Consider the following 20951-nt stretch of genomic DNA (forward strand, 5'->3'; position numbering starts at 1 on the left):
AATGTCACGGCTACAAACGTGTATGCACAATGCATTCCTCGGATTCTGTTTGTGAATGACTCCTTTTTTTCTTCATGCAAATGAGCTCGCCAATAAATATTAATGGCAGCTCGTGCGCCGTACCGGTATCGAAATTTCCCGAGATTTATGGAATATTGTTGGGGAACTGCCACTTACGGCAAGCGTTAACTTCTTCTGCGTTTACAAAAAATCCCGTTGCTAACGCGATTGTTGATTGCATCTTTAAACTCGTTATTATTATACCTTTTTTATGGGCTAACGATAAATCTTGATGAATCGCCTCCCGCTCGTTCTCACTCTATTACTCTAACTAATCCGCTGCACTTCCTCTGGAATACAACGAGCGCGACTTTTGCCGATAATTGTCGGGCAATCTGTTTGCTTAGAAAGATGAATGTAATCGGCGTGTATTATTCCGAAGAACACGCATGCGTTTGATCTCGTTTTAAGAACGCTTATCATCCTCGGCAATAATAGCACGTTTTCAGAGTCAGGAGGTTGAATTACATTTACTTTCTCCGATGTGGGCTCGAAAAATGGAAAAACCTGTACGTACACCTTCATCGGCTTTTTACTCTCTTGTCAACGCGAGGATGCAGAGAGGAGTCGTGAAAGTCGGAAACGGGGAAAATGCAGTACCCGATCTATTTTATTTTTTACATTTCATCTTGTAATGACGGATGATCAGGGGCAATTTCTGCAATAACGATCGGAGCTACAGTGTTTCTTACTGATCCGATCGATTTCTCATACATAGTTTCCACTTCGATCCCGCTGATTGGATTAGTACGATAACATCGATTCCGTGCCACTTGAACTCGACGCTGCAATCTAGGCGATTGAGTTGTTTATGAACCGCATGATTTTTATTAGGACATCTGCGTCGAGCGTCTAATTGAATAATAGAATTGTGTTATGAGCATCAGAGTAACGACTATTTCTCCGCATAAAGCCGCCGCCAGTGCGTAAATCAGCTGGACAAGTGGATAAACATGTAAATTTTAAGTACTTTCACGCAGCGGGCAAATGAAAAAATTAACACCTGATTACCGCCGACTTTCACTGTGTGCGCGCGAAATCCTGAAACCTGACGCGTCATGCAGTTCGTTTTATCGCATTTTCGTAACTCGCGCTTTCGCGATGATTCAATTGTGAACAAACAATCCATCACATCTAGAGCCATCGAAAAAAGCCACCGGTCTCTCTCTCACTTCCGTCCCAAAATCGATCGCCGCGGCCATTACGCTCCTACGCACGAGCAGCAGCAAACTTCATCAACTTTTTCCGACGGTGGCATCGAAAAAAAGGAGGGGAGAGAAGAAAATCGTGCTGCGGCCGATACACTTGCACAGACAAAGGCCCGATACTTTTGATTTCTACGCAGGCACGTTCATCCGTGAAAAAAAGTCCCACAAGCCAGACGGAACGAAAGGCCCTGGATAATTTCACCCGCGTGCTCCGAGCGAAACAAAAGCAGTACCGCCCGATTTGTTTATCTCCGGCGCGCGCACGTGACCTCGATACGCGGCGAAACTATATACGCCTCTGCTGTATACACTCGCGAGCGCGCGATATTAATCCGGAGCGTTGCAGCTGCCGCTGCCGCGAGAATTAGACGGTGGAGAGCTATATCCAGGGCAAATCCTGCCTTGCGAATAATATTCGCGAGAAAGTGGCCTCGCCCGTGCGCGCGTGTGTGTGGAAAAAAGGAAAATGCGAGGAACGATGCGTGGTAGCCTGATAAGGCCGTAATACCTGTGATCGAGGGGACTCTTTATGTACGTCTGTGCTCGCTCGACTTTTCCGAAGGGAGATCTCTTATTTGCGAGAAATTTGCAGTTGAGCTTTCCAATCGAGCGAGAGTTTTCGAGTGCGAATCCGAAATTTTTGTTAATATAAGTCACAGAGATCTAAGTGGTTACGCGTAGAGTTACTTCCAGTTATAGCAATTGCGGCCCAAGCAAGACGGTTTTGCCGTGGTTCCGAAACGCTGTATACATAGCTTATGCGCGCAAATAATGACGAGGGTTTGAGAAAGTGTCCATGCGCCACCTATCTTCGTTAAAGCTGTCGGAGAGCTGAAACTTCCTGCAGTAGGGGGAAAGGTCAGACAATATTTTACTGTGTAGCAGATGATCGAGTTGCATAAGGCTTACACTAGGAACTAGGCTGCTCTGGATATTTCAATGAACGCTTGAAACGTTTCAGTGGTTGCATAAAAAATAATGGACCATCATCCTGGCCATAACGAAATTAAAAAGCGGAACCGACGAGTTGCCATCCATTGCATCAGCTCGTACTTTATTAAAATATTACGATGCGCTGCATGGCTAATTGTTCGCCGCGTACGCTATGCAGTTTGCCTTATAAACTTTGTAGGTTACCGTGAACTCGCTTCGTTATATTGTGTACTTTCTTGTTTCTACATACTACACTGGAAGTGGCAGATCGTTCTGCATTACAAATGCAATATAATTCGTACGACTGCATTTGGCAGTTGAATATGAGAGAGCTGAAAGTCAAGGCAATGCTCGAATTGGCTTAGTCACTTTTGGTCGGAAGTTATTTATGTCTAACTTCGTCGTTTATATGGGCGCGTTCGTAACTGTATATCGGAGAGCAGCTTTTGCCTATTTTTAATTCGATCCACCGGACGCAAATATAAGACGGATCGCAAGGTGCATAAATCAGAAAATTTTACGAATCGTAGCTGAATGGGAGCTTCCATAAATCACATAGATGAAAATTCTTATCTCGGAAATAAGCTTCGGCGATTACCAATACTCGAAATATCAAACAAAAATAAAAATAAACGCGCCCGACACACATATCCCCTTTGGCAACAATGCGACCGCGTTCGCAATTCAAAGTACCAAAGCCCAAACCCGCGAGGACTATAAAATCAATCTCCCCCTCAAATCATCCATCTCGAAGAACAGGACTGCGCGCATACTTGCCTACATCCTCTCGCTCTGAGAAAGTCGCTGCGCGCAGCCCAACACTTTTATTGCTCGCTCGCGAAAACGCGTCGCCCGCCGCGATATGTGCGCGCACCGAGAGAAACCTGATCTCCCGACCGACTTCCGCGCAAACGCGGTGCGCGCGTTTGACTTTCGAAGGCGTATACGCACGCGCGTGCGAGTCTGGCTGCGATGAAAACGATAATTGCCGATTCTTTATGCTTTTCGGCTTTCCGACCTGGACGTTTTTACGCCTCGATTATGTCGACTCGCCGGAGGTGCTCGTAAACGTCGATCGGGGTTTAGTGATGCGCGAGAGGGCACGGCGATGATGGGCGCTTGGGAAAAACGCCGCTTGGCGCTTTTATGGGGCTGTGTTTATTTTCGTGAGTTACGGGGTCTTGTGTGGGAGTCGATACCGAGAAGGTGGCTTTTGTTTATCGTCGGTGAAATTTGCCCGAGTGCTGTGAACCTTGATTAGAATGCAGCGTGTGGAATGCTTTTAATTTGCGGATGATGATTGGCCTCGGTCTTTTGATGGAAAATTAAGCAAGGTGGGTGCTTGTGGAGTGTGGCTCGGTATACGAGATTTAATGGATTCCCGAGAAGGTATGTGGAGTCTGGTAAGGAGTGCTTGGACGGTTTAGTGCTGCATTTATTACAAATTATTACGGATACTTTGAGTTCAGTGAAAGAGCATTCGAAATTTATGAGTATCAACAGGAATAATAAAATCAAGCAAAAATGTATCGCAATCGTGCTTTAGGCACATTTAAAATTATTGAAAATACATAAATACCAACTACGTAGGTATATTAATTTAATTTTTCTATTTTATTCAATTTAATCGCAATATACCATACATGGAGATAGGTATTTTGCAAAAAGATCAATATTCAAATTGCGACGATTCAAAATTTTGCTAAAACTATCATATACCTATACCTAGAAATAATCCAGATTTAAATTTCGAAAACATGGCGATCAATTCGTAATAAATAATATTATGGCATAATACTAGAACGATTGTATAGAATAGAAAAAATACTTTACACATATAAATATTGTGATACCGTATAAAAAATTGTCATGTCTGATCTGAAATTTGTACATAATTACAATCAACATCAAGAGCAAATATGCAAACATTGATTAACTATACAATATTTTACAAGAGGTTACTTTTACACAGATACTTTTAAAATTTTGACGAAATAATTATTTATCTACAGATTATAAAAGGCTTTTTCGTGTTTCTTTTGAAATATTCCAAATAATACTATGACCTGTTGGATCCAAGTCTTGTTAACTCTACATACTTAATTCTATTTTCAATGTCAGTGTCTTATATAGCGTCTAATCAAAACAAAATAATTTAATAATCATCGTTTTTTCGATAATCCGTATAAAAACAGTAAAAAAGTATAAACTACTCATTCTACTTTTTTACATAAGTATTTAACATCTCCGACTCAAGTAACATCTCATGCTGAATGCAATATTTTGATAAATCCAACTCATGCAAAAATTCTTTCAACATCAGGCGTTATCTCAAGACCGAACTAAACTTTGGCTCAGACGAAAAAATAACAACAAACCGGCCTACTTCTTCTTGTAGTCGCGATAGCCCTGGTACGCAAGCTCTTGGCCAAAATTGACGGTATCGCCACCGTGACTTTGTTCATGGTAAGCCGGTGCTGGGTGTGAGTACGAGCCGTGTTGTTGTTCATGATGGAATCCGTGATTTTCTTTGTAGTGACCACCTGGGAAACCGATTCCACTGGGTGAGTAGACTGGTGGTGTGTAGGTCTGCGTAAGAGGCTTGCAGAGCTTAAAGAAACCGATTAGTCCTGGGATAACGATCGCCATGAAGCCGAGGAACTTTTTGAAGGAAGCAAGACCCAAGATCAAAGGCAGAAACAGGAGAAGCTTCAGCTTGAAGAGCTTGAGAACGATCAGCATCGGGATCAGTAGCCTCTTTAGACGGTTGCGAGCTACAAAGTTTTATTTTACTCATATTATTTGCTGTCTTATATTCGTCATCTTTAAAATAGTATTGATTGTGAAAAGTGATAATGCTTACAGAACAAGGTGTCCTTCTTATTTTCAAGAACATCGATTTCATCGGCAATTTCATCGATAAATCTCGGAGCATATACTTCATTGTCGCCCGTCACCCAGGAAGGAACGTTTACTTCAAAAGCGGCAGTTTTGATGAATCGCTCGGCTTTCCTCATGGCGAATTTCACAAGCGAGTCCCATTCTGAATCTTCAGATCTGTAAAACATCAGACAAAATGAGTGAAATTGTATTTTAAAAAAATTTAACGTTATAGATGTATGCCAATTTTTAGAAAAATCTGTCTCAAAGACATGTTGTCATTACCTTGCAGAAGCAGCATACTCGTAAGGTTGTCTACTAACTTCCTTTACGACATCCCTAGGCATCCTTATGACCTTGACATTATCATTCAAATTGTACAGATCTTGATCAAAGAAATCGGAAAACGTGTTCAGCGCCCGAGACTTGAAGCATTCCGCAAAATCTCCATTCAGGCATCCCTCGTTTATTCTGGCCAAATAAGGATCGACGTGGTGTCCGGTACCGAGGCCGATCCAGTCCAACAGGTCCTTGCCCTGTCGTGTCCCGTTTGATCTCTGTCGGTTGTACCGAACCTCTGGATTCGAGTCATCCTCGACTCGTATTTCACCTGGAACTATCTCATCGAAAAATATAATGAGTAATAATTCACAGAGATGCTTTTGATAAATATTGTTAACGGTAAATAACGATTAATGCTCACCAAAGTCCGAAGGACGCGGCGACTCTTCGGCAGCATCTTCCTGGAAAGTGACCTTGTCGCCTCTAGCGGCGCTCAGCGTTACCGCGAGCACGAGGAGCCAAGTTATCGACAGCGGGTCGAGCCTCATTCTACCTTCTCCTCCTTTCTCCTGTGAATAAAGAACATCGTCTGGATCAGTCACTTTACCTACATAGCAGTGTTTTTCAACAGTTTTCACTTTACATTTTTAATGCAAAGAGAAATGGGAGCGATATTAACGATATGACTGTAACGATTTTGGATCGGCCTACATTCCATCCATGACTGCGTAATTTTGGCTACCGTACTTAATAATCATTCGTCTAGATCTCGACGTTATTATACCAAACAGACGCACAACCAAAACGAGTAATTAAAAAAGGATTAATTTCAAAACGGAAGGAGAATAGCGACGGTTGGGGTCACGTACGAGACACAATCGCTGTAATGATACCTTTCCGCGAGCGAGTACACCTGTTCATTACGCTGATGATCCAACTCATTCACTGCGCGTATTTACTAGAGCGTTAATGAATTGTCAAGTTCAGTCTCAATGGAAGGAATGATCGCGACGAATGACATATTAATGCAATCAAATTGCCGAACAAACCTCACTGTTTTGCAACACTAAACTACCGATCTATTATCGTAGAATACGACACTTTAAGATGTTTACATTTACGATAATAACGTAACGAACAAATTCCACTGAACCGATCCACGCGTACCGATCTTTCTCTCAGTGAAAAATGTTGCCGGTACCTCGCGCCACGCCACCAAATATAACAAGCCACACGAAAAATTTCCAATCTCTTACCGGCACCTCTGCTCATATTTCCGCGACTTTTCCACCACGTGCAGCGAGCGCCCACGCGATGCTCTCCTGGTTTTCCAGCGAAGACGAGAAAAAACAGCGAAAAAACACGTAAGCACGAACAGAATAAGAATACACCTGCGCGTTGAACCTGTGCGCCGTACGAGCGTTTTCCGGACTCTGCTGTGGCCAGTCAGCTGCGCGCGCTCGTGGCTAAAGTTAAGCGGTTCCCGTTAGAGCCTCGAGAGAAAGAGAGGCAAAACGTACAGCGGCAACAGCAGCGCACGCCCGCGCGCGACGGACGTCTCGAATAACCGGGTCCCTGCGATGTCGATCTTGGCATTCCGCGGAGGCCGCGTGTACGTGCCGTTTAACCCGTCCGATGCTCTGCTCCCTCGGTAATTGTGCGCTGCGAATATCGAACGTCTTCTTTCCTTTTTTTTTCCTTCTCTTTGGCTTTCTTTTCGAGGCTTATTATGTGCGCGCGAGAATGTAAGGTAGCCTACTTCTTTTGGCGGTTCGGTTCCGTTTGCTAAACGGATGATTGTTGTGGTTTCAGTTGATTGGAGGGTGTTTGGCGCAGGTTCATTTGAATGAATTGAAAGTTGTGGTTGTGGTGTGTTGGGTTTGAAGATGGAGAATAAATAGGTTGGAATTTCTCGGTTTTTGGTCGATACGGATGCGTTTAAGTATATACGAATAGAACAATTGTTGATTTTTTGGAATGACTAAAATACTACTAATCCTATCCTTGAAATAACTAATCTTAATAGTCAAATACAAGACTTGGAGTTCTGCTATTATCCCTCAACCGATATTTCAAAGCGAGAGTTTGCAAAAATGATGAGAATATTCAAATTTGACAGCTTGACCGTTACTTTCAAATTCGTATGCATAGAGTAACAGATGCTAATGCCTTTTTTACGCAGGTGATACATTCATGACATACTATGACACTTCTAGATTCATCTTACGGTACAATATATCACTAAAATAATAGCGTTGTAGCTTCTGATTATGAGGCTAAAGTACATCATTTATTTAACACACAATGCGATTCATAAATCTTCAACTTTTTCAGTCATTGTTATACCGTATAGCTAAGATCTTATATCTCATTCATTTATCAGTTGGTATTTTTTCAAGTCTTAAAATAACAATCAAAAATGAAAGCACAATATTTTAAACCGCGTTACCAGGAAAATAGAAACAAAACGCACTCTTATCACTCCCCTTTTTCCTACAATGAACTTACAAAATTTCACCCTATCCACCGCACTCACAAAAAACCTATCCTAGCTCAGCGTAAATAAAAATGAATTCACTACTTACTGTTCACAATAACAATTGAAAAGTGCACAAAAAGCGGAGCAGCCGCCGAAGGTTGTCAGAAAGCCTTTGCCCACGGGTTGGTCCCGCCACTGGGCTTTATATCTTTTCTACCTGCGGGGGAGGGCAACCGCGGAGAAAGAGAAGCCGCGTGGGTCGTTTGGGCTGCAGACGTGAGGTAAGAGTGTGCGCAAAAGCGTATATAACTCGAGAGACAAAAATCGAGAGTGAAAGTGATCTTCCAGGACGCAGATCCGGAACCAGGAGAGATGGACGTCAGATGAAACTTGCAACACGGACGTTAGCACTCGAGAGTTAAAAGTATATACACGCGTGTGCTGTAGCGACATTCTTTCTTTTTGTGGTTTCATAACTTTTCACTCGCCCATTTACGTAATTGATGAGAGTTTTGAGAAGAGTTTGTATTCTTTTGGGGTTCGCGGAAGGAACCAGTTGTCTCTGACCCACGCGTAATTATGTTCTTTTCTTAAATTTTGAATAAAATTATTTAAGTAATACATAGCTGATTGAAATTCTACTTCGCGACCGTTGACAATAAACACTGGAAAGCATAAGAGTAATCAATCATAAAATAAAAGTAAAAATTTTACGCTACTATTGGGACTATTTAACAAAGAAATTTCAAGCTCTCCAAAAAACATTCAGTCATTCATCTGGCTCAACCGCAATTTAACTGAAGTAAGCCAAAGAAGGTAAATCCAAATTCGAATTAAAAACAAAGATCCTGTTAGACAAACTGAGAGAAGTGCAGTGTGCAATTGCAACCGGAAAATAAGAGGCTCGGATGAAAATAAAACGCGCCAAGAGTGAGCTGCTATGAAATGGCCTGGGACTTTCCGCAAGAAAGTCCCTTCGATGCATGCGTCATCCGCGCATAATAGTTTCAACGAACTCGAATTTCTCCTGTCTCTCGGGAGCGCCGCGGCTGAATCTTTTCTTTTCTCTTTATTGAGTCATCGGTGTTTAATTTGCATTTTTAAATAAAACAAACAGAAATCATATCTAATCTGAGTAATCTAAGTTATGTGATCTACCGAATAAAAAAAAATTAGATGAGACATGGATTAGTGTTTGCAAAATAAAACGTTAGTAACTTAACTCATAAACTTTAATTTGCAACTTTATTAACATCAAAAGTGTTGAATGTAGAACACTTCGTTGACTGTACACCTTTGATCGACGAAGCAAATTGTTTTGAGATTCATCAATCGATCGTTGATTACACTTAAAGTATATCTTAATTCATTAATTAAATAAATAAAACTGCACAGATGGAATATTATGCGATTCACATTTACACTGCACGCAAATAAATAACACTCGAATAAATAGAAGCAGTATGTTTGCAATAAATAAAATATGTGTAGATGATTGAAAACGAGGACGCTAATTTTAAGTTTCCGAAGAAGAGACGTTTTTCGCTGATCAGCTAAACACGAATTAAAACTCTAGTTGTACTATAATATACAAAGTGTTCAAATTAATCATCATTCAAGATCAAGGAAGAAACTGTTTTCAAAATTTTGAAAGAAAATCATCATTTTTCGGAAACTTAACCCCCCGGAAAACAAATGTTAAAATGACAGTTTTCCACGATAAAAAATGATTCGTCTTGTAGTTTTAGTAATGCAATAAATAGATTAGTTTTTTTAAGCAACGCATCTTCACATACCGATTATAATTGTAGTTGGCCACTATCAAATGTCTCAACTGTGTACATTTTTTTAAGTATAATATTGTCTTGAAAAAATTAAAAAGCACTCACACAAGTATGGTATCACTAGCGATAAGTTCACTTCATTAGTTTCATTGATTTCTACTTAACCGTTAACTTAACCCTCTACAAACGTTTTCAGAGAAAAGTCTCGATCGATTTAACATCGCAAGTTTTGATTTTTTCGCAAAATGTATAGCTTATAAAAAGAAGCATCTTAAAATGTATATTTTAAATAGCGGTATGATAAGTATTATAATGACTATAAGTGACGCGCAAAAATTTGATTAAATTCAACGTTCCAACAGGCGAATTCGAAACACAATGATCCCCAATTATTCTTTTACAGAGAAAAATCTTACTAAAGCATAAATAAGTATCATGGCAAAAGATAAAGAATAAACAAACTAAAATTTTGATAAAACCCAATCTCCTACCAATTTTCTCCTTTTCAACCAATCAAAAGTCGTTTAGAATTCAATCGCAATCCGATGAGAGTTTGATTGATTGAAATCTAAAACAGATATTCTTTGACTAATCTTCTTTTGTATGCAAACAGAATGAAAGAAGCTTTGATCCAATAAACAGAGGCTACTTTGAAAACAAAAATGAGAATCCCATCTGCATACATCAGAAATAAAATAACAACAGGAAAATCACTCGCTTGCATGTTTTCCGGAGCGAGTAAAAAAGTCACTCCCGTGCCTTGAAAGCTCAGTCTTTCAAAACGAGTAACCCTTCACTTTCCCAGAAACAAAAGTCTCTCCAACCTAAGGATGATTCACTTTGAAGATCCTACAACTTCCTGGCATGTACGAGCTTGTCAATATCCTGGTAGGTGGCGAGCATCGCCTGGTTCTGCCTGATGGTCTGGTCGTCCCTGGCCCCGGCACAGTCCGCGTAGGCGTCCTCGCACCTGACCCCGTCCTGGCCGTCCTTGGCGGCCTTCATGTACCGGAAGAAACGCAGGACGTCGGGGTTGTCGGAGCTGGGCTTCCGCAGCTCGTTGAGTTCTCGGGACAGCTGAGCCGAGACCAAGTTGGAGTAGGGCGCGTACCTGGCTGGACTCCGGTACATCGCGCAGACGGCGTACTCCCGACAGCCTTCCGTGTTGTGGCCCAGTCGAGAGAAGACCGCGTCCAGACGCGAGAGCAGCGGCGAGTAGAACGGGTCGTAGTTCGTCAGGAGCAGCGAACTCGTTGGTATCTCGTGGAACACCTGAAATTGCAGTATCGTTTAATTTGTAATCCATCAGTGTAACAGTGAGCCAACAACACTTGGCAAAGACGGATTACGGTAATTTGTTTCACATCCTCCAAATTGGCCACGCACTATTAAAGTACTGTGTTACGAGTAATCGCATCGGGAGAGATGGATAATGTATCATCAAAAATGTCATAACGAGACTCTGTATGCGTAATTATTTCGGAATTACAGTGCAGCGTAAAGACGAACCCAGTGACACACAATTTTCCACGTACAAAAGTCGTAATCAATAAACTAAACGTTCGCTGCAGAGCCGACAAATGACACAATTATCGCGGCGGCGGCGGCGTTGGCGACGTGGCTCTTCCAGGTCACAAAGAGAACCGTTAAGCAGTGGAATATTTTTAGCCTCCACGAGGACGGTAATTGATACATCGGGACAAATTTATATAAAGAAAAGAAGAGGCAGCTAGCTGCAGTTGCGCAGAATAAAAGTATGTAACTGTGCACTTGCCTTGAAGTCCTGCCTCTTGGCTTGCGGGTTGACCATGTGCCGGGTGTAATAGCGGTCGGAGAGCGCGTTCATCGGCGTGAGTCGCGGATCGACGAACGAGTAGCGCGAGGCTATCTCCGGGGCTTTGGTTTGCAGCATGCTTTCGTCATACATGGCCGATGCCGGCAGTGTGCCCAGTGGCTGGCGCGTCATGTAATCATCGTTGTAAAGGTCCTGATTATCCTTGAACTCGTAGTTCTCCTCCATTTGCTGCGGGGGATTCTGCGAGGACTGTGCGAACGAGGTTACACCTGCGTGGTGGACGGGAAAATTAGAAAGTTTTTTTAGTCTGCCTATGTGCCATAGTTTCTCGCGCGCGCGCTCGCGATCGTTTGACATAACCTGTTGCGCTGCGGCGCCGGTGTCAGTGAACTCTGTGCAGACAGTTCCGCGCGCGCGTATTATGCACCTCGTTTAATGTAGGTGATTTGTGCTTTGAATTCGTGATCGCTCTTTACGTGCTTTGCGAGCAAGCGGATAGAGGTCGAGCTACGAGTGCGGTTAGAAGAGTCTAAAGGGGGTGCGTTGAGACGAAATTACAAAGGAGGATGGTCCGATATGCATTTGAATACTCTTGACCCGAATCGATTTTAAAAAACCGGAGAAAGTATACCCGAATGCAAAAAGCGTCATAAGAACACCACTGACATACATTAGCGCTACTTATGCAACGCGCCCGCAGTGCTCTTTCACGACACTTCCCGCGAGCTCTGACCGCGATCGGCTTGACAGGCAATTAAGACTACACGATAATTCACCGAAATCGCTAGTCTGTCAACTCTTCTGACCTTTTCCGACGATCTTGCCGATGCTGCCGATGATGCTGGGCAGGAACAGGGCTATGAGGATGCTCTTGATGATCTGCGCCCCGATGAAGAGCGGCAGCAGCAGCTTCTTCAAGCCGAATGCTAGAAAACCAAGTCCGAAGCCTGTTAAAAACGTACTCTTTCCCTGAAACACTGCTGAAAGCAAAAGTACCGGCCAATTAAAGCATTGTTGTTAGTTCCTCAAGCCAAGCTGTGTGTAACTGACGTTGTTCCCTCTTGTTCTTTTGTCCTGCTTCTCTTCTGGAGGTTCGTTCGTGGCCTGTGCGCTGAATCGTCGTTCGGTGGATTGGTAATTACGCCGATGCAATTTTCCTGATTCGTGTAGCGTGTTTCGGCATAATGGATATAAGAATTTGAATTTTTGTGCGCAGTATTGTACTCTAATCGACGCGCGTTTCTGAAGCTCATTCACGTGGGTAAATCGGCTTGTTAGAGAATAAAAAAGCCCGCATGAAAAGTAAATACGCTGCTCTAATTCTGACCTAGAAGAGCAAGAAAAATAGCTCGACTCCTTTGTTGTTTTAAAATTGCTTTTTGCTCCCGTACGTTTTCTTTAACCGGTTCATTTTTTGCTCTTTTTCTACTCGGCTTGTACTTTCTTTTCACCACCACAGGCGAGCTTGAGCAGCTAGGAAAAAAGTCGCGTCCACTTTGAAAGAATACCTAATAAGCCACTTTGTCATATTTGACTCGAGAGATTAACCGCGTGATAACAAAGCATTATTTACATTTCAAGCGGGAACCGTATTACCGTAAAATCTCCATCTAGGTTTGACGAATAAAATTATACACGTTTTCAAGATAATCTTTGGAAAGTTTAATCTTTTTTCAGCAACGAATGACAATTCTTTCATTTCATTCGCCTATTTTTTGGGGGGAACGCTGTAATGCCTACGCTCATTTCACAGTGGAATGAAATCATAAAATCCCGAAAGAGGAATCGTAAAACTGTACTCCTCGTGACACTCTCCGCGTCCCATCAGGCTCGTAAGATATTCCTCAACGAAAATACGATATCCTACGTTTTCTTATTTCAAGAACCGCTATGCAGATAGCGTCCGGTAAATAAATGTGTCGGAATATAACTCGAAAAGTATTCGTGAGTAAATCTTCGACATTATTAAAGTGAAAGTCACGTTTACAATATTTAAAAATATAACTGATCAAAACGTTTGACTTCGAGTAAAAATTTCCGATATTTTTAAGATAAATATCTCATAAATTTTTCATTTCAATCTTTGACTTTCAAACGACGATACCATTTTAGCTCTTAGTCACGTCTACACTAACAATATTTCACTAACTCCATAATATGACTGACATGCGCAACGCCTATGCATTCGACGAAAATACTAATTAAGAAATCATGCCCCCCGTCGACCAGGAACAAGCAAGAGATGTACCCTTTAACTAAATTCTCATCTAAGTTGAGATTTGCTCGGTGAAAGCCGGTACTTGTGTGTGGAGCTCACAAAAAGCAAGTGGTGTGAAGTAGTAGTAGTGGTGGTGGTGGTGGTGGTGGTGGTGGTAGTAAAAATAGTACGGTAGTGGTAAAAGGTGTAAACCTGTTCTAGCGCACTCGAACTTGGAGCGTATTACTCTTTCGCATCATTAGTTCGCTGAAGCCATAATCCCAGTAAGCTCGGCGTCAATAAGTAAGCGAATCAGGAGTTTGTGTTGTGTTCTTTCGTAAATTTTACGTGTGGTGGAAATTATGCGACCAGAAGTCTAAGCCAATTATATAAAAACTCAAGTGTTTTCAAGCGGTTTGTGTGTTATATGCGTCAGTCAGCGTGAATGTACGATCAACGACGGACACAATTTTACGAATTAAGTGAAAACCATAGTCAGCGCGGCTATAACGCTGATTTATGCATACAGGACTGATTGAATGAAAAATGTTATGTCGATACTGAATGCGTTAAATCTACATCTTTATTGTGTTATAAAAGCGTTGTTATTGTTGCCATTGTAAATAACCTGGGCATAACATTTTATCGATTTTACTACAGGAAATTAATTTGTATCCATCATCGGTCGAAATACTTGAATGGGACTACTCACCGCCGAAGAAGGTTCTCGATTCTCTTGGCGCTAGCATACTTCTCGGCAATTTTATCTTTACCACGTGTTCGCGCGCAAACCTGTGAATTTGATCCACTAGAGAGGTACTGTTCACGTTATCTACATTTTTCAATTCGCCGGCGGAATCGTCTTTTTTCTTCACAATTTGCACAGAATCGGTGACGTTCAGCGTTTCGACCGTCGAAACTGTCCTCAAGAAACTTCCGATTCTCTTCTCTATACACTTCACTGAGATCGTCGAGTCGTCGCACTTGGACTTGTTCGACGGTTTACCGCTGTTCTCCTCCTCGGTGGTCGTGGCCACGGTCGTCTTCACCTCGGGTTCCTTAAAATCGATAAAAATCATCATCGTCTATTTTTTCGCATCGATCCCGAGTCATTTGCAAAGTGTCCGCGAGGCTATCTTTGCGCCTCGCTCGTCAATCGCTGACCTACGACCATTAACCTACATAGTAATATGATGAATTGACGATGGAATACTGTTTTCATCATCTGTTTTAACAACGCGGAATAAAAGTCCGACGATGTGCCTGCGCGATTTTAATGTTCCACATTATGTCGAAGTTACGAGCATTACAGTGTTTTTTATCGACCCCGCGTGTCATTGAACTGTAAATTGTGTATTACTGTGGCGCTCGATCAACCGTACGTCATAAACGTTATGTTTATACCTGATGTATGCAAAAATTTGTGCAACCGATATAGGATTGATCGAGGATAATATCCTTTCATCATTCCGCGCGTCTTGACCCTAAAAAACACGTCTAGTAGAAAAACCCACACGACCCAAATTTGCGACTCTCACCTTCCTACTCTCATAAACATCCGATTACAGCCGCGTCACGTATCTCTTACTTTGCCTCTCTAAACTGTACAAATTGGCTTTGAATTTCCCCTGAAATTGCGCTTCCCGCACGCGTCGTAATAACGTACAGACACAACTGGACAAAACACTCACGGTCGTGATCTTCTCCTCGGCGCTAACCTGGCTCTTCTCGCCAGCCTGCATCTTCGTCTTCTCGAGCTCGTAAAGCGACTCGTCGTCGGTCTCCGTGTACTGGCTGACGTCGAGGTCGAACTTGCTCGGCTTGTCCGGGGACCCGTGCGGATGCTGCTGCAGCTCAGCGCCGCGCTCGAGGCCATTGTCGAGGCCGCTGGCCGCGAGATCGATGGACCTCTCGACCGTGGCCTTGGAGCGCACGTTCAGAGCCGCGGCCGGCCTCGCCAGCAGGCTCAACAAGGCCACGGCCAAGAGCGCTCCAGCCCTCGCCATCATCCTCCTCCTGCTGATCCGCCGTGACGGGGGTCCTGGAGTTGTTGCTTCGTCCGGTTCTGCGTGTCCGATTACTTTCTGCGTTATGGGCGGAAAAAATTTGGTTAGTTTGAATTTGAATTTGGCGCCCAAGATAATAGATAATATATCACAATCGAATAGCTAAGGCGAAGTAAAGCACGTAGCGGTGCAGTGACCTTCCGAGATTGGTGGTGTTTACTTGGGTAATGCCTTAGGTGAGGACTAATCTGGGGACTAATTGCTACTGTTAGAGTGCAAGATAAGCATCTAAAGAGACGGAGAAGCGAATTAAAACACAATTCGAGCTGAATTACTGTAATCCCGAGACCGAACACATTAATTTAATTACAACGATTGCTCGTCTCATCTGTTCTTCTCTTTAACTTAAGAATATTTTTATAGCAAAAAGTAATGAAGCAGAGCAATACAAAAGGTCGGCATTTTTGCACGAACGAGGAAAAGGATCTAGTGTGGAAGTTTCAAGAGGCACATTCTGCGTTCGGGATGAATGGAGAAAAAGAAGGTGCGCCGGTGCTGAGACAATGCAGGTGAAAGCGTTTACTGCACTAACTTCATGGGTGGGCTATTACAGGTTCGACATCAGAATGATAAGCGCATACCACGAGCGGCTCGCTGCTCTCCTTTTTTGAGTCTACAATTTGACTTGCACGCACCGACGCCATGCTTTCAGATCCTGCACACTCGAGTTCTAACTATAGCTTATTTATTAGTCACTGTCACACTTGTGTACATCCTAACGAAAGTATAAACCTACATCGAAGTGTCGTCTCACATTATTTACATTAAGCGCATACGTTCTAATTCAGTCCATCAGATAAGATCGCAAACGCATATGTATATCAATTATTCAGCTAAACGCGCGCGTGCTTTACATACAATCGCGGCAGCCACCCACGCACTGCATCGAAACAATCCTTACTAGTTCGTTCCGTGTTAATTTTCGCGAAGCGAGCCGGTGATACTCCGTCTTGCCGACTTCTCGACCGGATGAACGCTGTAGCAGTACTGGCCTCAGGATCGCTGATGCATCGCGTGCCGGAGATTCTCTACTGCTGTTGTATCTGCCGCTGCTGCTGCTGCTGCTGCAGTCTGGAACATCGTGGTGTCGGTGGTTAGAGTAGGAGACAATGTCAAGCGCGTGCGATTTGCGGTTTTTACAGGCTCCGCGATTGTCTACGTGAGTAAAGAGGGACGGATCGTGCCGGTGAACTTTTCCCCTGGTTTGGATTGTTATCTAACAAGAAGGTCGTTGTCTGGGCGGAGCTGTATTGTGCGGATCGTTGCGGGATTTTTTATTGTACATGAAAATAGAGCGATTTTGCGATTTTTTGAGTGATTTACTGGTGTACAGGATCATAACGTTACTGCGTGATTATTTGTGGCGTGAGTTTAATGACATCTAATTACGGATTCTGAATTATACTGATCGTGGCAAATTTAATTTTATAGGTGAGTGGCGATTAGTTACAAATTGATTATATTTGACTTGGGAGATTATGGCAGCTAATTAGTGTCTACGGTAGCAAGCGTAATCTGAAAAGTAAGTAATAGCCTGTGATTAGTTTTTGGGTCGAATTTACTGTTATATCTTTTAGCCTGAGGTGCCAAGGTTTTCATTCATTTAATTAAAGGACACCTTTCCAACACAATTCGAGCCTAGAATGTTTCCAAAAGATCATAATCAAATATGAAGAAGAGCGTCTCTTCCGAGAACAACTTTTCAATGCCATTCACTGCATCGCTACAACCAACTCGGTGTGATAAGAAACGAAACGAAACTGAAAAAGAGACTTTCACCAAACTTTTTGCAAGGGTAAAACCAAAGCGCGGTAGGCGTACAGCTGAAAATCGCTCGACTTGCGCGTAATTTGAATTCCCCGCGGCAGATCGTTTTTATCAACAGTCGCTTTAGAAAGTGAGCGAATCGCCGCCGATTTTGTTTGAGCTTCGTCTTCTAAGATTCTGAGAAGAGGCTTCTTAAAATTGTTATTATAGACACGGAGCTGCGTGCGATTTATTGAATTTCCTCGCATTAACTTTAGTGCGAATAGTTATTGATCGGAGATACGAGGAAAAAGAGTATAAACGAACGAGTATAAATGCCAACGGTTATGGGTGAATTCTAGCCAGATCTAGTCGAGCCTGGAAATTCATTGCAATTTTTTATTGTAACAGAAATAGGATACCGCCTCTGGATACGTGAGAAAAGGTGCAAAATATAATACGCGTTATTGCAACAAACTTGCTCTCTGGCCAGTTCGGGGTATTATCTACTTTCCTCTGCTGCATTCTTGCTCGTAAACAAATCCAATCGAAGCCATGAACATTGTAAGACAATTCCAAATAGTTTACAACAATATCATTGTTAACTCAACACGCAGCTCTTCATTGCAAATCGTGTCGGAAGAAAGTTATTCTAATATTCGAAACATGTCTATATGCCGTCGGACTAATTAGTTCCGTGTTTGCAAGTTCCATTCTGTTTAATCCCGACGTAATTGTTGCTTTTTCAACTGTCTCTTCTCGTGAACGCTTACACGTGGCCCCTTAAACTCGCAAAAAAATTCATCAAGACCACGCGTGACTCATCCGGGATTCAGAGCATCCGTTCGTTCGAAAAAAAAAATTATCTCTTCCAAGCAGAATCGATAACCTCCGCCGAATTTTATTTAAATCATTCGAAAGTCGGATGAGCGCCGAAATGTGTAGCATGCGCGGGGGGGATGTAGGACAGCGGCCGGAGAATTCGGGAAACTTGAAACTGGCCGTGACCGGCCATTTGTGGGCCATTGCTACCAAACTCTCACTCGGACCCCCTACTCCTCCTCGCCTATACACGCTTCGACCACATAATGAATTCTAATTGCGATTATCCGTGTCGACGAACGAGTCGTGACATTGTGGCCATCCGGAAGGACAGGTGCAGCGACTACGTGACTTTTCGAAACACTTTCTTCGGGATTTTCTATTTTTTCACGTCACTTTCGGAAGCTGATTAACTGTGGGAAGGTATTTTTTTGTCAAAAGGGTGGGGATTGTCAATCATCGGCTTCGCCGCAGGTCGGAGGCCTCGTTACCGGTTTTTCGAAAGCTGATGCGGCTCTAGCGTGAATCTTCACTAAAAAACAGAGAAGCTTTCAGTGTACCTCGTGGATTAAAGAAAATGAGAAAAAGGCCAATGTTAATTGCGCGAATAGACTAACCAAACGGCAAACCGTGTAAACATCCGGGGAAAATTCCAGGATGATGGAGACGCACAATCAGTCCGGGCCGGACGAGGTAGAAAATCGAATCAAAAGTCGCATCGAATAAAACTTATGTAGAACAAGCGAATAAATTAGCTCCTCAATGTAAGCGATATCAATCCACGCACCGGCGCAGGTAAAACACACACACATGCGCGCGTTGCTTCTAGGTCAAAAACGTGTACGCAGGAAGTAAACGTCGCATTCCCGGCGACCATTAAGCAATAACAAATCGAGCAACAACACCGACACTAATAATCCCTCGAAAAAAAAGAAGTCGTCCGCACATCCGGTAAGTGCGTGCGAGTAGACCGGCAAAAGCGCGTGAAAAATCGGCTCACCTTGTCACCGAGCACCATTCCTCCCTCGACTGGTACTGGAAAATCGTTGTGTCACCACAGTACCACCAGACTATTTACAACAAATTCTACTCCCGCGCAGAGATGCGTGGAAACAGGAAGAATAAAAGCGCGCGCACACGCGTAAAAAGAGAGACAGCTGCGCGCGAGATAGGCAGGAATCGTCCGAGCGGCGGACGACGCGGGACTGGCGAGGAGGCGCGGATCGCGCCGGCTCCGGGCTCCTATCTGGGTTACCCGGCCATCCGTCCCGCGTCTTACGTCTTTGCGCTGCTGCTGCTGCTGCTGCTGCGGTGGCCACGTTTATTGCCTCGACGAGGCGGTACCGATCGCCGACCGCCGAAATACAGGAGAGAGAGAGAGAGAGAGAGAGAGAGAGAGAGAGAGAGAGATCGGTTCGGTGCGTAGAGATGATTGATAGCGGATGGCTTGGACCGTGATACGGTAGGTTGTTAGATCATGTTTTCTCTGAGCGGGAAATTAAAAATCGGTATCGAAGCCGCGAGGTGTGGAGATGAGAAATGAACGACGCTCGAGTGTTATCGTGCGTCATGTGGTCAGTCGCGTGTTATGTGCGATGAGATGGTTTGAAGAGGAACGCATGAGAAAGCAATTCGATACGGAATCTATCGTATCGCGTACGATTTGATGAGATCGGTAAGCTTCGGTGCTGTAAATAGGATAGTGCTGTGTGCAGGTTGAAAAATAATAATCGTTATTGTTCCAAGGTACAAAAAGTTTTACTACCGATTTCATTTCCAGATACCAATCGCTCGAGGTGTAAGCATCGAAATATTCGTTGAGATAGTGAAAACCTGAGATCGGAGATTTGCTTCTCTTTTTATCCGTGTTTATTGCCGATCGACCTTCGATTACACTGGAGAGGCGAGACGCTTTGTTCCGGATTTGTAAAATAGCCGGTGAAAGGAGTTATTTACGCTCAATGGAAAGTCTAACGAATTTTTCGTGACGTTATACAATTGGGGCTTTATCGAATTTTGTAAAACGCATTGCATTTCTGTATGCATGAGTTTTTAGTTGTTTCCTAAAATAACGCAAATAAGCAGCAGGCAATATTCGGATACTGTTGTTTTTCAACCGTTTGAACCCAGAGCAGTTGCAAACAATTCATTCATGCAAAAGTTCATTTCTTATGCAACGTTTTCACGGTGCTTATGTACGTATAGTGCGTAGGCAACCGTTATGACCGCTCGTAACTTACGCGTTCGGATGTGCAGTAAAGCATTAAATATTTATAAATCCTTGTTCATTCCGAGGTGAAGTTCATTAATCCAGTGTCGCTCATGCTAATTCGACAGTGCGCTAAACACAGTGTCTGCGTGTACGCCTGTACACAAGAGTTTCTATTTCCACGTCGTGTGCGCACACGCAATTTGGTTTTAAGCCAGCTTTCTTCTTCGCTAAGTAAAACGAAGCGCGATGATCTTTCCATAAACTAGACCACGACGCATTAAATTTACGTAAATAAAAGCACATTATCGGAGCGATATAACACAAGTAAAAGCAAAACTACCGAATTAAACCAATTAACCCACGCGCCGTCAAACAATAAACCTCCGAACGAAAAAAGGCGCTCTAAGAGTCGTTTTAAAAAAACCAGCATGTCATCACCGGTGGCGTCGATCTTCTCGCGTACACGCCGCTCCAGGCGACGGAAATT

General features: G+C 43.1%; 2 protein-coding genes across 3 annotated transcripts; both read right to left on the reverse strand.

Moving 5' to 3' along the window:
* Positions 1–3796: 3796 nt before the first annotated feature.
* Positions 3797–6831, reverse strand: LOC100117746. The gene is made up of 5 exons (XM_008216399.4): positions 6620–6831; positions 5785–5932; positions 5367–5697; positions 5065–5258; positions 3797–4975 (listed from the first exon to the last, which is right to left on the reverse strand). The coding sequence occupies exons 2-5, from the start codon at positions 5909–5911 to the stop codon at positions 4584–4586; spliced, it is 1044 nt and encodes a 347-aa protein (XP_008214621.1). The 5' UTR covers positions 5912–5932; positions 6620–6831; the 3' UTR covers positions 3797–4583.
* Positions 6832–9070: 2239 nt separating this feature from the next.
* Positions 9071–19463, reverse strand: LOC103317765. Of its 2 annotated transcripts, none has more exons than XM_031930494.1 (7): positions 19253–19463; positions 16586–16755; positions 15310–15702; positions 14331–14676; positions 12228–12347; positions 11401–11690; positions 9071–10898 (listed from the first exon to the last, which is right to left on the reverse strand). In XM_031930494.1, exons 3-7 carry the CDS (start codon positions 15625–15627, stop codon positions 10476–10478), a joined length of 1497 nt encoding a protein of 498 aa, XP_031786354.1. In that variant the 5' UTR covers positions 15628–15702; positions 16586–16755; positions 19253–19463; the 3' UTR covers positions 9071–10475. The 2 variants fall into 2 exon arrangements, with proteins under 2 accessions (XP_031786354.1, XP_031786353.1); XM_031930493.1 differs by having other exon boundaries at positions 16266–16755.
* Positions 19464–20951: the final 1488 nt, after the last annotated feature.

The sequence above is a fragment of the Nasonia vitripennis genome, chromosome 4, assembly GCF_009193385.2.
Source record: "Nasonia vitripennis strain AsymCx chromosome 4, Nvit_psr_1.1, whole genome shotgun sequence".
In the NCBI taxonomy this organism is placed as follows: domain Eukaryota; kingdom Metazoa; phylum Arthropoda; class Insecta; order Hymenoptera; family Pteromalidae; genus Nasonia; species Nasonia vitripennis.

Bases quoted from the DNA above. Each gene is read 5' to 3' on its own strand.
- LOC100117746 (XM_008216399.4), bottom strand. From the start codon at position 5,911: ATGAGGCTCGACCCGCTGTCGATAACTTGGCTCCTCGTGCTCGCGGTA. The intron at 5,698-5,784 runs GTGAGCATTAAT...TCGATGAGATAG, and splicing joins GCCGCGTCCTTCGGACTTTG to TTCCAGGTGAAATACGAGTC. The intron at 5,259-5,366 runs GTAATGACAACA...GATGTTTTACAG, and splicing joins GAGTATGCTGCTTCTGCAAG to ATCTGAAGATTCAGAATGGG.
- LOC103317765 (XM_031930493.1), bottom strand. From the start codon at position 16,328: ATGGCGTCGGTGCGTGCAAGTCAAATTGTAGACTCAAAAAAGGAGAGC. The intron at 15,703-16,265 runs GTATGCGCTTAT...CCCATAACGCAG, and splicing joins AGAGCAGCGAGCCGCTCGTG to AAAGTAATCGGACACGCAGA. The intron at 14,677-15,309 runs GTGAGTGTTTTG...ATCGATTTTAAG, and splicing joins CCGAGGAGAAGATCACGACC to GAACCCGAGGTGAAGACGAC.